This window comes from Ptychodera flava, chromosome 14 (genome assembly GCF_041260155.1).
Source record: "Ptychodera flava strain L36383 chromosome 14, AS_Pfla_20210202, whole genome shotgun sequence".
In the NCBI taxonomy this organism is placed as follows: domain Eukaryota; kingdom Metazoa; phylum Hemichordata; class Enteropneusta; family Ptychoderidae; genus Ptychodera; species Ptychodera flava.
This window is the reverse complement of record NC_091941.1, coordinates 15,446,138-15,463,671: the sequence shown is the minus strand read 5'-3', so window position 1 is coordinate 15,463,671 and position 17,534 is coordinate 15,446,138. Positions and strand designations below refer to the sequence as shown.

Genomic DNA, 17,534 nt, shown 5'->3' with positions numbered 1-17,534 from the left:
GGTTAAAAGATCTGTAGTGGTACATATAAAATGTGAGTGAAAATTCCTCAAATGCTATTGTGTGTTTTGAACTGAACACGGGAGGGGTGAATGAACTGTTGGCTTTCGCAATTTTGTGCTTGGCATATATTACTAAAGATCAAAAAAATCATAGATCACTCTAAATGACATCCATGATATTCCCCCACAAGTTAAGAATATTTTGTTAGTTCTTAGTTTTATAGACTGCACATACACATAAAGATGTATATACACGGTACACATTACATATCCAGAGTGCTTGGTGTAAGAACCCCGGGTGCAACAAAATGTCAAAAGAATTGACTTTTCATAATTAAGCAGTCCTATTCAAGGTCAAAAAAAAGAATGTCATATTTTGCGGAGGATCAGACCAAAACACAAAAATCTAGATGAAACAAAATACATTGGTTTGGGTCAGTGTTACATATAATGCTCCATGGAAGTACAATCATCGATAGAATCATGATCTTTTCATAGGATGAGTGTGCAGAAAAGCAATAAACTATAACGAACATCACACTGAATCCTGATATAATATATGCATATCTCTTAACCTTTTCGGGCCTAAAGCAATATATCTAGGGAAAGCTCTGGTTACAGTTGCCATGAAGTCAGGACTGAAAGGATTAAAGTAACTTACTCAAGGAAACAATAGAATAATTTTCTTCATAATCACGAAATCTGGAGTCACTGGACAGATTTAAGAAATGAATTACCTAAATTTTACTGTTTGAAATTCAAAATGGCCACCATTGTCGCGTTTGAATTCTGTCAGGAAAAATTAGGATTCCAGTTTTCACAAAACCAAGACTGAAAATTTCATGAGTCCACGGGCAGCAGACAAGAACTGTGTTGTACAAAACTCAGTGTACGAAAAACTCTCTCCCACTACGCTGTACTTATATCTGAACCCTCTCACCACCATGGGTTTGGCCCAATCCTGTGGTGACTGTGGATTGAGGCTGAACACGTCAAACAAAGTGCTTCTCACATGATAACATAAAAACAAAACAACATTATCTATGAAAAAGAGGCAGAGACAGTGTGTAACAAACACAGTGGAGTCAGATCAGAGCATATATCAATTTTATTGATAAAACAACTCAAGGCGTAGTTAACAATCCAAACAAACAGATTCTAATCTGCAGTACCCGAATAAAATTACAAAAAAACTTTTATTATAATAAATTTATCAGAGAATTGTATTCTAAAATAATTTCACAGAAGTGGAAAAGATTAAGTATACACTGATCACCAGGAGTTTCTCATGAAGAAGGTAATATTTGGCGTTTCTGAGCATTTTGCTCATTACTCCAGTTACTCATATGCACTAAAATATCAACGAACATTGACAAATCCATAATTATTTTCATTTAAAACATACAACACTGCTACATCAACGTTCGAACCTATTGAAACGCCACAGGCAATCAACTTCCACGACTAAATAACACATAACTGGCCTTACTGTATCCCAAGTAAAGAGTCTTTCAATCGACCAATCACGGCTCTAACTGCCAAAGTTCAAAGGTCACATCATATCACCTTAGGTGTTACAATGTATTTCCAACGAATCAATGTGCTGCTGCTTCTGTAGTGTAGTCTGAATTGACAAAAATCTCAGCAAGACGTTTCACACAGTTTACCAGTGAACAAATTATTGATACTGGCCGCGCTTGTGCCTGAAACCCAAAAAATATCCACTTGGTACCAGCTGTTACATATGGTTACGCCCTGAGGTGGTTATGAGTTACATTATTATCATGGTAAATTTGAGATGACTGAATTTGTGAAACATTATGATTTTCTACACATTATTATGTTTTTGTAACATATTTACAAATCTTAAAGCTTTTTTGCAAAACAACACTGATTTACTTTTTGTTTCCCGAATTCATAAGCAGCGTGTTGGCTATACGACTGGAGTAAGTCAAAGAAAAAGGCTGAGAGCTCATTTCACATTGAAAGAAACTATGGCAACATTCATGAGTATTGTACACAGAAAACAGGGGTCCATCTGTGTATCTATTTAGTTGACAAGATCGGCAGTCTAACTGCTCTGTAGGAAGTACTGCACGATAGGTTAAACCTGGAAATCGAAAGGACCCGGGTACGAACAAAACTAAGTGCATGAATGCCCATAGAAACGTGTATTTCTATATGTGTTTGTACATGTGGGTTTGTTGTACCGGCATCATGTCATCTCTTGGGCATACCAAGTCCTTTTTTATTCCCAAGTAGAATCATTACTGAATCACTACTTTCAGAGCTACACATAATTGAAGATTTACACTACAGTACTGTTATAATATATCAGTCCACCGGATCATGGATTTCATTTCACATGTAAACAAATTTCTATGTGTGGCATCATCCCTTTCGTGACCTTTTTTTTTTTTTTTGCCATTTCAATAAATATCTCCATATTATCATCTTTGGTATTATCCGTGTCCAAAGCTTGGAAAAAATACTGCAACACTGCGCAGGTTGGCAAAGGAAAATTGAAGGTAAACTTTACACGCTCTAAACCTGGTTCACAACTTTTTTTGGTCTGTTGTATCTATTCTCCGTTCTCACATCCACCTTCCAAATTATTGGCCATCGGAAATGGGCCGATAAAATACTGTTGTGACAAATTTCTTGCGATACCGCTGAGTTGAGCTGAGCACCATGACACCGTCCTGAAAAAACAATCACAGAGAAAAACAGGCGAGTTCTTCTTGAGGAAACGGGGAGCTTGGCATCAAACTGTATGGTTTTTCTTGTTATAGTCACGGGTAGCACAAGGGGGAAGAAACACGGGAATAAAAGCCAGGAACTCAATCCGTAGTTGACAAAACAAATTATGTTTATTACTTTGTGCATACCGGATGAACAATGAAAGGGTGGTATGTATATTACACAAAATAATGGGAAACTTGTTCACAGTGTTACAAATCTCAACAGAAACAAACGAACAGAAGAATGGCAACATGCTGTAGAAAATTATATCTGTAAATCTGAAAAAATGCAATACTAGTTACATGGTTTTGACAGTAAGAAAAGTGGATGCATAGGTATACTAGTTAAGTTAGAACAGAATGGACTGATACAAAAGTACAAAAAGTTAATATGAAGGAACAGGAAGGACACATGGAACAAAACGTACACACGGTCCAACTATTGAGAGTAAATAAACTGTATTTTGAATATGCAAACCACATATACATAAGTGTAGATTCTCACCAATGGCATGTTATAACAGACACACCATTCATCCAAATTATTCATTCATTTGTTAACATACTACCCCTCCCCCACTCATTACAGTGTAGCCTTGCATGTATAAAACCTATATGGCGGACGTTTCCCCTTGCACATTAGACTTGCATGATAGTAAACAACTACATACATATAGATTTATTTCCTTTTCCTCAGAATCTTTTCTATTAGAATAATCAAACTAATTCACGGTAAAACGGTATGATGTCTGATTTTAATGTTTTAAATTGTTCACATTACAATATCAAAGGGGGTGTTATTTTACATCAGAAGGGCAAACAAGTAAATTTCACCATTTTCAATCACCAGACTCATCTCAACCATGGTCCCTATATCACGTGTCTCAACATAACACTACATATGCAGTTTTTATCGTGTGATATGAAACTTTGTCAGCAACTCACTAGAAGTTAGACTTGTCATCAGATGCATGTATTTTATCTTCACATGTGAACACTCTGTGGTATATGACGTTTAAAGAGTTACCATGACAATCAAGCTAAAGGGCGATATGTTAGTCAAGAAGGAAGGTGACAAATAGTATAAATGATACAACACCAAAAAGTTGAAAAAAAGGAAAACTAAAGAAAACATCTAGAGATGGTCACAGAGCAAGCAGTACCAGTCAGTTGTTATGGTGTTAAATAACTCTCTCCTTCATTCTGCGATAAAAAAATTAAACCTGCACAGTCAGTATTTATGAATAGAAACATGTAATTTACAATAAAAATAATGAAATAAAAAGCATTACATAGCAGCCATATTAAGATTGATAAAATTAACAAAGCAGAGAGAAAAACTATTAGTAAAACTGCCGTTTATGAAAAGAAACAACAGACGCACACTGCAAAAAATAAAATACATAGCACAGGCAAGAATAAGTTAGCTATCTACTGGATAAGGATTGTCCTAAAAGAACATATTAAATAACTGGAAATCAAAGATGGCCATTCCAGAATATTGGTACATGTTCGTACTTTATCGTCATTCAGAGAGCTGTAAAGAAGAAAACTTTCTTTTAAATAAGATTGAAGACTTTCTCGACAAGTCTTGGTGTTTTGTAATCACAGCTAAATACAAGTAATTCTACTGTCCTTCACTGTTTGGTACAATAAATAAATGATATAGCGACTTTTTTAGTTATAGATGTGGGAAAGGATTACGCAAATCTCCATAGTTTCCAGGATATAGTACACTGCTTGATTTCACTCTTTAGGAATGTTAGACTTGACAATGAAATTCAATGAGACTGAATATTGGCATGGCTAGCACGCTTTAATACATAAATAACTTTAAACAGCTGAATTTTCAGCTAATGAACTCCCATTATCACAAAGCATTTTTTTTTTTTTGCTGGATTCATAAATGACTACGTCTATTTTTCTTAGTATCTTCAATAATTGTTTTTTTTTCAGATAGAGATATCATTATGTGCTAGCTGATTCTATAAAAATTATACACAAAAAATTAGAACTATTTCTTTTGCTTTGCACATTTTCCCACCGGTGGTAATTATGTAAATGTTAAGCAGATTTTTCTTGATTCCCTGAAAACTCTGATCAAATGATTTTTTCCCTCTAAAATAACTACATGAAGTCACAAATTTGGTCAATAAGACTATATATACCGGTATATTAGTAAAGTGAAGCCATTTTTAAAATCACACAATAGAAAAACGTGTGGTAGTTGTATATCTGTTATTTTATATGACATACACTCACACATTCCTGGCGACACTTATCAAGTAAACTTTGTAATGTTTACATTTACGTTGTTTGAGATTTATAAATGCCTTAAAACCTAAGGAATGTACACATTGGTGAGTCCAAAAAAGGCAAACACACTGTACGTTCAAAATTACTTTGATTGTTTGACAATTTAGATTCCACAAAACAGTGTAATATGTATAAAATTGAACGAACTTCACTGCTCTGCGAACTGCATTATTACAAATATTATAAAACACTACAATGACAGGCAAACCAGATATTTTTGCGAACATACTTTAATCAAGAGATTGCCAGTGAAAGCACTTTGAAACTTCAAATCAAATGGTTGGGCAGTGATGTTAGTATGTGTTACTGGAAAACACCTTCGAAAGGATCTGAATATAAATTTGTGTAAATTTTAGTTCTCATTTCATAAAAAAAAACCATGAGCATTCATTTCTATAAAAACATAATTCCTCAAAATCACTGATTATCAAATTCTTCGAAAAACAGTCTCTCATCGAGCAGAACATGTATTTTTTTTTCATTTGTGATCCGTTTCTCAAACTGGTCTATACAGCAAGGTGGTGGTGAATTTCTTCCGATATCGTTGCGATATACTCAGAGCCATAACACCGTCCTGAAACAGGTAAAATCACTCAACAGTTGCCATAAAAAAAAGAAAATTATCAAAAAGGTCACCAAAAAAAGCTTGTTTTTTTTTTTCTAAATATGAATGTGCAGAGATGATAAACATGATGGCACAAACCATATTTTGTAATCTTTATTTCTCTAAATTGGCTTGTAGAACAATGTGGTGACAAATTTCTTCTTAAAACGATGAGTTGCACTAAGTGCCATCACGCCATCCTGTAGAGGAGGAGAGTTGTTGGGAACAAACAAACAAATCAGGACATCGAATAATACATATCTGGCACAACATCCACAGCAGTGCTACTCAATTCATAGCTTTGGAAGTAGCGGCGGAAAGTGGGGGTGGGGCATAAGGTGACCAGAAAAAAATAGCACAGGAATAAAAGATTGCGTGCATGTGTTATATGCTTATTGAGTTGTTCTGCAAAGAACACACTAGCACAAAGCTACACTGGAACAATTCTGCAAAAAGATTTTTTTTTTTTTTTTTTTTTTATAACATGCCTCTCAGTGAACCTGACACTGCAACCACAACAACTGTTCACAACGTTCACTTCCAAGTACAAAACTCAGCTCATGAAAACTTCGCCAAGCCTAGGTCACACTGCTGTTAGGAGGAAGATTTGCTTATGACTAGATTGAACATTCTATGCAGATGCAAAGCAACAAAATTTGACAAGACAGATTTTTAACAGTCAAACACACAATTATTTCACACTTTTTAGTGAAGAAAGCTTGCACAATCAGTGTTTTCTCCAGGGTTCTCTCATAAAAAGGGGCATGTTGCCCTCTGCCTGAAATTTGGGGGGGGGTTGGGGGTTGGTTCAGATATACAGGGGGACTATAATAAATTATTACAAGTTCATTCACGTTTCATTCATATAAGTTAAATCAAAGTTTGTAATCTGGAGGCAATCTCTGTATGGGTACCAACTATGGTTTAGAATGCCACTGTCAATAGTCTATGCTGAACCCCTTTTTTTTGTTTTGGTGACATAGCACTGTTATTTTTGAGGGGGATTATTTTGAGGGGGATTTTGATTTGATAAGGGGGATTAATAAAATTGCATGTTCTGGAGAAAACACTGCACAATGACAGTATTTACTGAATAATTATGATAAAATAGTTTTTTTTTTGAATGAGGTACAAAGATGGAGATGCAAATGATTGTTATGAGAGACAGTAAGAACTATGGCATGCACGTTTAAATTTTGTTTCTTCAATAATTCCTCCGGACTTTGTCCGGGGGAATAATTGCACAACTGTACGTAAAATCATGGAAAAATTTCCCTTTACTAAAATTAACAAGTAAAATGTAAAAAAAATGTAAAAAGTTGCATTGCTGATGCTAAAAATTGCAGCCAATGTGAAAATAAAATGAAGCTTGCATCTTCTTGTCCATGGACATGTTGCGTAAAGAAATCTCCAATTTGTCACCTGTTTATTGCAGTTCAAATGTTCATTTAAATTTGAACTCTTTCCTTCTCAAACATTCAGATTCTGTCATTTGTCTCTCCATATCTGAAAGCTACCTACCTCCGGATAAAATATCACAGGAGACACACACGCAGTGTCTCAGCACACTTGACAGGAAACTGCATGAAAAGTTATTATGGCAGCACACTCTTAAACTTTCAAATTTGTCAGGGAACACTGAATTTGCCTTACCTTTATCGACAGTGCATACAAGTGATTAAGCATAACATGGTTGGGCTCTGGGAGTAGTGAAGGCTCACACTGAAAAAGGAAAGACAAAATGTAATTGCATGGAGAACGTGAAAAGTACAAGAAAGAGACTGAATCAGGAAATGAAAACGTCTGTTTCACTACATGTACCGTTAAGAATATCGGCGCATACGATGCCGTGAGTACATCTACACAACTAGTTTTTTTTTCATTTGCAAGCAAACATGATTTTCTTCAACTTGCACAGCGCAATACCGAGATTTAGATTTGTACACCATCACATTAAGAGGCTTTGGGTCTTCACAACAGGTGAATGTCCTGTACATACTATTGCGTGTAATGGTGGCCTGCCATTTAACAGCAAAAGAGAAGCCAGCAGAAGGTGCAACAGAACCTTGATGGATCAATTTGTACACATGTACATGTTCCTTTAACTGTTTGTTTCCAAAAATCATATTATTAAATACTTAGTATTTCCAGGAATGACATAATTAAAAATAACGAAAACTACTGGACTATAATGTGAAAAAACTATTTCATGCAGACACACAGACAATCCCCTATCTAATTAAACACCCCTCACCACCCCTTCAATGCGCTACATGCAAAATCTTCGATAATGTAAATAAATATTATTACAGAATGCAAAGTCTAGAAAACCAGTTTATATCGGTGACTATTGTAGCTAAAAGGGTGATAACCAATACTTTCAATGTATCTAAAGCTTGTAAAGAATTTACCACAATCACAGCAGAGCTGTCGCTGGAACCTGTAACATGCATTTGCTCATAACCCTGAGCACTTTACCTATTATTGCACCCAAACGGATTGAAAGAAATACCAGGTTCTCTCTCTCTCTCTCTTTCATTATGAACACACCGCCAAAACATACCACAACATACCTGTAATGCAATATCTTTATTCAGTATAACTTGAAGTAAATGGGGCGGTAAAATCGGCGGGCCTGTCGTCTTCTCCTGAAGCTTTCTGGAGGGCATATCTTGGTTATATTCACCAGGAGGAGATCCTGAAATATCTGTAGGGGAGTTGTCCACACCAAAACAAAGTTTCAACACACTGTCCATTGTAGTTCTTACAATGACTGAAAAAGATTAACCCTGGATGTTCTAGTTGAAAGTCAGCTACTTTTGGCTGCAACTTAGGTTTGAAACAAAGTCATATAGCAATTTGTACTCATGGCTTCCTACTTAAACAGCCCATGTGAATTTGTTCATGCTCAAAATACATGGTGTATTATTCACACACACTGCACACTCAGATCAAGCAGAGCAACCATGCTCAGCTACGCCATCTATAAAATACGCAAACAGCTAATACCCATTGCACTTCCTTATATCACTTCTCACCCTCACTACATCTTTGTCTGTATCTCCACAACACTGTCAAAACTTTTTCCTTTTTTCCACAAGTCAGCCTTAAGTGCATCCTGTCACACAATCCCAATTTTTCCATTCATCAAACAAATCAGGACAACAATCCGCCAATTCAGGAAAACATCAGGGTATAATGTTACAATGACAACAACCGAGACGACTGGTACCGACTTCACATACTGTAACCACTGAATACAGCAGCAGCCAATTGTCAACACATACTCACACCCACAAAATAGATCTACCTTATCAATACAAAATGAAAGTAACACCATCCAGCATTACAAAGTATAGGAGTTCACAATAATTATTATTTTGTCCTTGAAAGATTCAAATCACCTGCACACATCTTTCAAAATTTTCCGTCCTAACTCCCACCCGTGAACCTTACACATACAAGAAATTTTTTGTTCACTAGTGTACTTCTTGGTCACCATATGAAATTTTCGTTTTCACTGATAGTTGTTCTCCTTCCCCTTTGGATAAAAGAAGTTGGTAACTGCACTGTAGAGAAATGGCTTCAAAAATCAATAATTTGAACACTACTTTATTTGGTCTGGATTCCCTAGTATTTGTTGATTCCAAACTTGTTAAGAATTTCATTCATACATGCTTTACAATGATCTTACACCACTGTGTTGTGAAATGGTACATTTCAGAGTTGCTCTGTACAACTGGTTGCCCTCTTGGGTCAAATAACTTGGTTGTTACTCGGTTTGTTCATAATTTGATGAACAAGTCCTTGGTTTCCATGACACTGGGATATTGAGCTGACTCAGTAAATCTTTTAATTCTGTATGGATTGACTGTTTACAGGAAATGTTGCATCCCCTGTCCAATCATACAGGAACAGACAGAACAGCGTAACTGGATTAAACACACAAATAACTTGGTCACAGAGACCTATATCGTTTGTTGCTTCAGTGCAAGAATGACAAAACTGATATTTTTGTTGTAATCAGTCTTCTTCCTAAAATAGCCCTAAAATGATTTGTTACATGGGTTCAAATTCACAGACAGTATGCTATACACTTAAAATCATTATTGAATATAAATTTGAACATATTTCACACTGACATTATGACCGACATCATAAAATGACGCTTTTTTAGGCACAACTGCAAAATGAAGAAATTTGCAGATACGCCCTGACACTGTGGTATTGGACAACGTATTCCAGAGTAGATATATGAATGCTTTTATTTTCAGATAGTCTCCCATTATTCAATCATCTGTTATTCGAGGTGGCGTCGAAACTGCTTTTTGATCTAAATAAGCAGCATTTCTTGTGAGAATTTTTCTACCTTTGCCAAAAAAGCACAGCCTGAAAGTAGAGTTTTGTGATCAAGTGGAACACATACTTTTGGCCTACCAACTGCAAATTAGATGTTTATGACGATTATGTCAGGGTGATCATGACACTTCTACTGTTGCTCTATTTCATGCTTGGGCACAGCAAGGATATCAAACCTACACAGGGTCGACATGAATTTGTTATACTGTGTGGGACTTCAACTTAAGTTTCACTGTATGGGATCTCAGTTGAAGTTGCAACGTATGGGAGTTGCATTGAAGTACTGTATGGTATGTCATTGAAACTGAACTGCATGGGAACTGCACTGACATCATAATGTATGAGAATTGCATTGACATTGCACTGTTTTTAAGTTTAATATTACTGGTAGGTGTATGAACGACGGGGAAGTTTTGCAAAGTCCTCTCATAAACTGAATTGGTAGGCAGCAAAGTCCATCTCCCTGGGACTTTTCTGTCATTGCTTATCATGGAGCAAATTCCATCTTGCCATTATCAACAACTTGCACCGAGCTCCTCTCTTACCATCACATTCTCTGAGATGAGTTATGGCTATTTTAAAGTAACTTCTTTCTTGCCATTTACAATCAACCTGCCCTATTTTTGTCATTACCACTACTACATCATAACATCCAGCAGGACCATGAAAAATCTTGCCGTTTTTTCCCAAACACTACGCCCGCATTTCACATTCTTGACGCACTCCATGGGCATTAATCAACTGTAAGCAGGTCACAGGAGTGAAAGTTCATTCAGGGTAGCATCTGCTGGTACGCAAATATTGGCAACTCACTACACAACCAAATATGGTCAAGTAATCTGCATATCAAAAGAACTATCAAATAGCCTGGTATCATGCATTTTCAAGAGGTGTTGATAACATTCTACATAGCATAATACTGGTTCACTGACCTTTTTCAGAACATTCATAGTTCAGGATACTTTTTGATGCATAATATGATGTTAGCAAATAAATGAAAATTGAACGAATCTTCAAGTTGCAAATAAGTGATTTTGAACCAAGTACGCTGTCTTATTTGCAACACCACCTTTGAGGGGTTCAACCTATCTACAGCTTGTAGACACACCATAACCAAACAAAGTTCAAGTCCTTAAGTATAAGTCCTTAAATATAAATCAATCCGATGTGAAAGCTGGCAACAAGTTCACAACCAAATTTCAATAGAGGCCCAATACCACAGGAGCCCAAAACAGTCATAATTAAACTACAGGGAATAAGAGAGAACAGTTACTTGACCTTGTTATCAATTTTTTTTTAAGTGTGAATTTTTTTTGCATGACGAAAAGTTTCTTTAATTTTTCACTGAGGAATAGTGTTATGTGTATGTGATTGTTTTTGCCTTCACAATGTCTATCTGCATGCCAAGTTGCGTTTTCATATCATCTTTTGACATATTTATGACCTCCCTCAACTATGTACGGGATGTGGTGCACCCTCTGATGGTGACTTAAAAAACCCCTCTGTCTGCACAGCCATCCAACATAGTTGTACTGACATGAGCTACAGTTGGCAACCCGAGGGCGCACTATATCCTGCTTATGATTAAGGCGAGGGCGCACTATACTGTAGCCTGCTTATGATTAAGGCAGGTCGTAGGCAGGTCAAAAGATGATACAGACAGGTATTATCCGAAGGCAGACATAACACACATAACACTGTATTCTTTATTCAAAAATTTAAAAAAAATATTTGTTATTCAAACAAAAGTGTGCATTTAAAAAAAAAATTGCTCTAGTAACTGTCTTTTTCAGAGCATTTTGGAGACCCTGTGTGAGTGAGTTTATTGGGTACGCCAGTCTTTATGCTATGTAGGATGTTAAAAGACAGCGGCAGACATGCACTGTGCATTTTCATCAGCTGCTTAATACCTGTAATACTAGATTGTTAGGTGCATGTTATACTGAATATTAATCTATGACAGACAAATCTGTTAGAAGGCACAAAATACTTCATAAGGTGGACACAGGGCAGAGCAAACGAGGCAAAGAACATGAGTGACAAAAACATCCATTTCATGCTCGGGTTGATGGTGTTGAACTACAACACACTCTGACATCGTGTTCAAACATTTGAAAATATTAGTTGTAATAACCTGACAACAAACTGGATGGTGGAACTGAAAGAGAATGAAAAAAAAAGGAAAAGAAAAGAAAAAACGAAGTCCACATTTTGTGAGCTGCTTCATTAACAAAACAGTGACCCAAGAGCACGACTGGATTGATAATATCCCAGTTGCATGTTAGAATGATGAAACTTGCAAGATGCTTTCCAAGCATGAAAAAATATGAGTCATGTGACATACTACAGATACTGTACTCTAGACAGTGAGACACCACAATCTAAATAAAACACTGTTAGTGCACATATGTTGATGAACAAAGTAATGGAACAAACTTGACAAAAACAGCAACACCATAACATTCTCCTTGAACAAGCTGATAGCATTACACATGTACAGACATCTACGATTTCAAAATCAACTAGGAGGTTTAAACATCCAGCTTGCATTGTCATTTGATTTGTTCTACTACTCAATCTCACCTCTTGGGGCTGTTCCGCTGTTCACAGAGTCAATGGCTAGGGCTTCAAAGACCTCAAAGTCGGATTTCTGCACTTTGATGACGTTGTTGTAAGAGCCATACTCATTGACGCAAGTCGGCTGAAACAAGAAATGAGAGGAGTTAGCAAATTAAACTTGGTAAAATTTCTACACTTACCAATACTTAACTATTGTCATTTCCTTTTCATTGGTATATTTTTAGCCCACATGCTGTGGCTATCATAGGATATTGTTTTGAATGACAACAATAAACAGACAGACTTACTAACAGAATTCCTGAATTTGGTCAGTACTTGTAACCCATTGTTTCAATCATAAATCAATTTTAAGTGTTGAGTGAGATGCACAATGTCACAGGTTGATTTACCATGGCACTGCTCATCATAAGATGAGTGAATATGTTCAATTTTCAAAACTCAACGCAGCAGTAGAGTTCTTAATGATTTCAATTTCATTGCGGTGAAATTTGAGCAAATTTTGCACATTTAGTAAGTAATACTCATCAATATAATTTGTATATATATAAATGCTGACTTGTTACACTTTTAGCATCATACAACTTTGAAAATAGCAGCAATTTGACATCTACCAACTTGTCGATAGCAAACAGAATACAGTATAAAATCACTGTTAATCTTTGTTGAATTGCTGAAGCTAAGACCTGCATACTTACCACAGTGTGGTCATGCACCCAGTTTCCGTCTACATGAAACTTATATTGATGTTCACCTTCAGCTAGATCAAGTATAACTGTAAAATCACCTTGACTGGAAACAAAAACATGCGGTTGTTTATTACTGATCATAGATGTCTTAAGAATTATCTGACACTTGTTCATGCAACTAGATTTCATTCAAAACATTGTGATAAAGAACAGAGAACTTGTTCAACAGGGAAATATTTTTTATAACAACTCATTCTCAATTATCATATTTACTTCCCCTCTCTCTCTCTCTCTCTCTCTCTCTCTCTCTCTCCCACTAGTCATTTACCTTTTTACCATTGGTATTTTTTTCTCCCAATTGTTAAATGTTCCTGAAATGTAGACATTCTTAGCATTCCCTTCCCAATGAAAGACTGTGGGTAGTGCGTTTGGCTGCAGAGCCGGCAGTGATGACTGGGATATAGTGCTAGCTCTCGGTCGATGACCTTCCTGAAGATCAGAGCAAGAGGAAAGAGAAATATGTGTGAGTTCAATTCAGAAGTTCCACAGCCAAATGACGCAATGGGACTGACCAAAATGTACCCAACGACTTTCAATAAAAGCTACAAATGAGCGTAATGGTGTAGTTATCAATGGAAAACTCAAAATCAAGCCTGGTTGTATTAATCATCTGTCCTCAGGACAATCCTCTATTTCATTTGAGTTGAAGCTTTGGAGAAGGATGGACGCGATGTACTTCTCTGACATTTTGAAAAGTGAATATCACAGTGCTAGTTATGTTCACCGGTATGTTTCTAAATTCAATATTTTCCAGTTTGATACTGTCTCCATAGAGCAAGATTTGGAGGAAGATTGTAAAGCATAACTTTAAAAAGTGCAAGAACAGCCATGTTTGCAAAAACCAGTTGCGAAGTTAGCTATGATTCAACATTTGTGTAAACCAAGAGATATTACGCGCTGCATAAAACATATAAATAAGTGTGGCAGTTTATTAATTTGCATGAGAACAATATGACTGCAATGGATTTACACGATTGAACAACAGCGAGAGCAAAAGATCACGTGGCCAAGAGTGGTATAATCCATGTTATTTTGTTCACTGAAACCATCTGAATATGTGGTCATCATAACTAAGCTTGCATGCGAACTACTCCAATAAGCAGTTGACGGTACATGATGAAAGAACCATGATTATACAAGCTCATGAGCACTTTGTAGGTACTTACCCTTGACGGGAATTCATATTCATCATAACTACCTTGCTGTATCAGCTGAGTGCTACCTGGTTTGAACTCGAAAGTGTTTGGGGATTCCTTCGGAGATAATGGTGGTCCATCTTTTCCCTCTCTCTTTCCTGAAGTGTTTCCCATTTTCCCCGCTGTGTATTGACAATAAAAATAATATATTGATTATAATGTGCCCATCATGTCTGCTCCCTGTAATAAATTTAATGAATTAATTAATTAATTAGTGAAAGTGATGTGAAATTACAGTTTTATTGAAGAAATGGAGTCACATGGATGTGATACTGTCCAAACATGATAGAAAGATATTGAGACAGACACATGTATTGTGTAAGTATCACTGTCCTCTCACAAAATGGTCGGTGCTCCATGTTAACGTTAAAATACTTTAAGAAACGTCAATTTCACATGATCTTGGCCCCCTTTTCTACATTCACTATCGCGAACAGCTCCAGCCCAGACAAATCTTGAGGGAAAACGTGAAACATGGCAATGTAAACATTATATGGATGACAAATACTAGTCTTTTTTACTTCATCTTTAGTCAAATTCGCGGGAGTTATACTGGTATAAACCGACCCAAATACCCAGGCAAAACCTCGCGCTACTGTACTGCAGCTATACCTCGGTGTACCTGTCTGTCAAAACGCTAGCCCACCGTCATGGAACTCTTCGACAGACAAGTACATAAACACATGCATAAATAAATCGTAAAGTAAACTAAATAACGTGTTCATATCGTGATGAGCTTACCTGCGACTTATCCGCTAGTTTCGCGACTTTGACGATATCGATAAAGCAGTTTATTGCTGAAGGGTTATTTGTAAATTGTAAATAACTTCGCAACACTGTCCCAATTTGGGTCGTACGACAAGGTCACCAGTACTTCGCTAGATACTCGCGGTGGCAGTCCCCTCTTGTCCGCGATTATCTCGAAAAATGCGTCTATAAAAACAAATAAACACGTCTACGAAAGTACAATCTTCTGAAGAGGCATATTTTGGTGCAACGATAAAAAATACATACAACTGCGAGAAGAGTCAGGAAACTGCGAGCGTAAATGATTCAATATGGCGGAAGAGCTACTTAACTTACAAAATATTTGTTAGATCTCATTCGCGATCCTCATCACAATCCTGAATATTTTACGTTTTAATAATCATCATGTCTGTTCACCAAGAGTCTACTTTAATTCTCACTGAATAGTAATATACACTTCTCGTGGATGGACGACCCATTCTGAAATGTTGTTTCTACCTTCTTTTCAAATAACAAGAAAGCTAGGGAGCCTTCATGAACCCCTCCATAGCTGTAGACACTGACACTATTTGGCACAAGACCACACGAAATTAATTTCCATGAATAGGCACGTACCACAGCAGTGTTATTTTCCAATTTTAAATCAAACAGCGGCACGAATCCTCTCGACAGGTGTTAGGTCAATGTCCGCTTGACCACTGATGAATTTTTCGTGTTGGCAAATCCACGGAAATTTTGGGATCGTGGTGAAAATAAGCGCCACAGTGGTGTTTTTGCAGGTTTTTCCAGAAATTCATGCTCAATGCTATTCCATGGGCATTAGGCCTATACATGTAACTCCCTATATAACAACAGCCTGCATTTCGATTCAAGCAGAAATTATCTTTACTAAAATGTATCAAATTAAAGTTCAAATAAGCACAAAGGTCCACACCATACGTATGTGAAAGTTTAACATTTTCTCTTGAACCGATTTTTTACAAAAGAAAGTAGGCCTAGGCCTACTAGTTAGGCCTATGCCATTACATAAAAGCTTATGTTGTATGTTCGTTGATAAAAATGTTTAAACATTTAGGCCTAATGAAAACAAAACTCTTCAGCTGCAACTCAAATCTCAGTAATTAATTTTATTTTCTGATATTCATTGCACATGTAACTGCAAGTTTCACCCTAACTTATCTTCATTGGTAACAAACCAGGTAGTGAATTAATGGTCTTGTCCAATTATAGTGAACTTTAAATTGACAAAAGTTCACGATTTTAACACCAATGAAAATACTTTTTAATCTGACTCGATCTCTAGCTGACATTTTAATCGCTAGGCCTACCTCAAAACATACAGCAACAGGCCCATCACCTTGTCATTGTACTAAGCCATATGAGATAAGATCACACTCCTGTCAAACAAAATTTTGTCCCAAGCACTCATATCAGAATACTTTTGCAATTGCTTGATTGTGTACTTCTTGTGTACTTACTTTTGATAATGTTTTCCCAAATGGCAATTCCCTAAAAAAAACATCCCGGTTTCAGGCCAATTTCTTATCTAAGTTTTACTAAAATTTGAAAAATAAACGTCTCTGTAGTAATATGTTATGGATGTATTTGCACAAATATTTGATATAAAAGAAATAAATTGTACATCTAGCCTAAACGATAAAAGTACTGGTTTGACAAATTAAGTTGAATTAGGAAAATGACTGTGAGTAGCTATGCCATACCCCTATCGCCGCCACCGGGGATTTGGTTCCCAAACGCTTATCAAAATTGATACCTGATGTGGTTTTCACAACTCTTTATATTTTCAGATAACATTCGTAGAGATAGAAAGAGCGAAAACTTGTTATTTTTCACCATAAGTCATATCACAGTATTGAAACATGTGCAGCTACACGGTTTTCCTGGGGCCGTCGAATTGGTACAAGACCATTAATTAATTTCCAATAGGCTGCCACAGTAGCAATGAGCTCAACTTTCCTAATTTAATTTATTCAGCGGCACGAATCCTCTTCATAGGTGTTAGGTCAATGTCAGCTTGATTCTACTGATGATTTTGTAGTGTGGCCAATATTTTGAGTTCCGATGAAAATAGCGCCCCCAGTGGTGTTTTTGCAGAAATTTATGCTCATTGCATTGCTTGACTTCAGCGCGGCATATTAAACTCCGTATATTACCACAGAATAACTCCCTATATTACCACAAGCATCTTTCACAATAGTTTGAATATCGACTCAAGTAGACGATT

General features: G+C 36.4%; 1 protein-coding gene across 3 annotated transcripts; it reads right to left on the bottom strand.

Annotated features, from left to right (window-relative positions):
* Window positions 1–1,085: 1,085 nt before the first annotated feature.
* LOC139149518 (5'-AMP-activated protein kinase subunit beta-2-like) lies at window positions 1,086–15,618 on the bottom strand. 3 transcript variants are annotated; one of them, XM_070721309.1, is made up of 9 exons: window positions 15,284–15,618; window positions 14,513–14,664; window positions 13,615–13,775; window positions 13,296–13,389; window positions 12,604–12,721; window positions 8,235–8,368; window positions 7,315–7,383; window positions 5,761–5,861; window positions 1,086–2,702 (listed from the first exon to the last, which is right to left on the bottom strand). In XM_070721309.1, exons 2-8 carry the CDS (start codon window positions 14,654–14,656, stop codon window positions 5,784–5,786), a joined length of 798 nt encoding a protein of 265 aa, XP_070577410.1. In that variant the 5' UTR covers window positions 14,657–14,664; window positions 15,284–15,618; the 3' UTR covers window positions 1,086–2,702; window positions 5,761–5,783. The 3 variants fall into 3 exon arrangements, with proteins under 3 accessions (XP_070577410.1, XP_070577408.1, XP_070577409.1); XM_070721307.1 differs by lacking the exon at window positions 5,761–5,861; XM_070721308.1 differs by lacking the exons at window positions 1,086–2,702; window positions 5,761–5,861 and adding an exon at window positions 2,849–5,631 and having other exon boundaries at window positions 15,284–15,614.
* Between the last annotated feature and the right edge of the window lie 1,916 nt (window positions 15,619–17,534).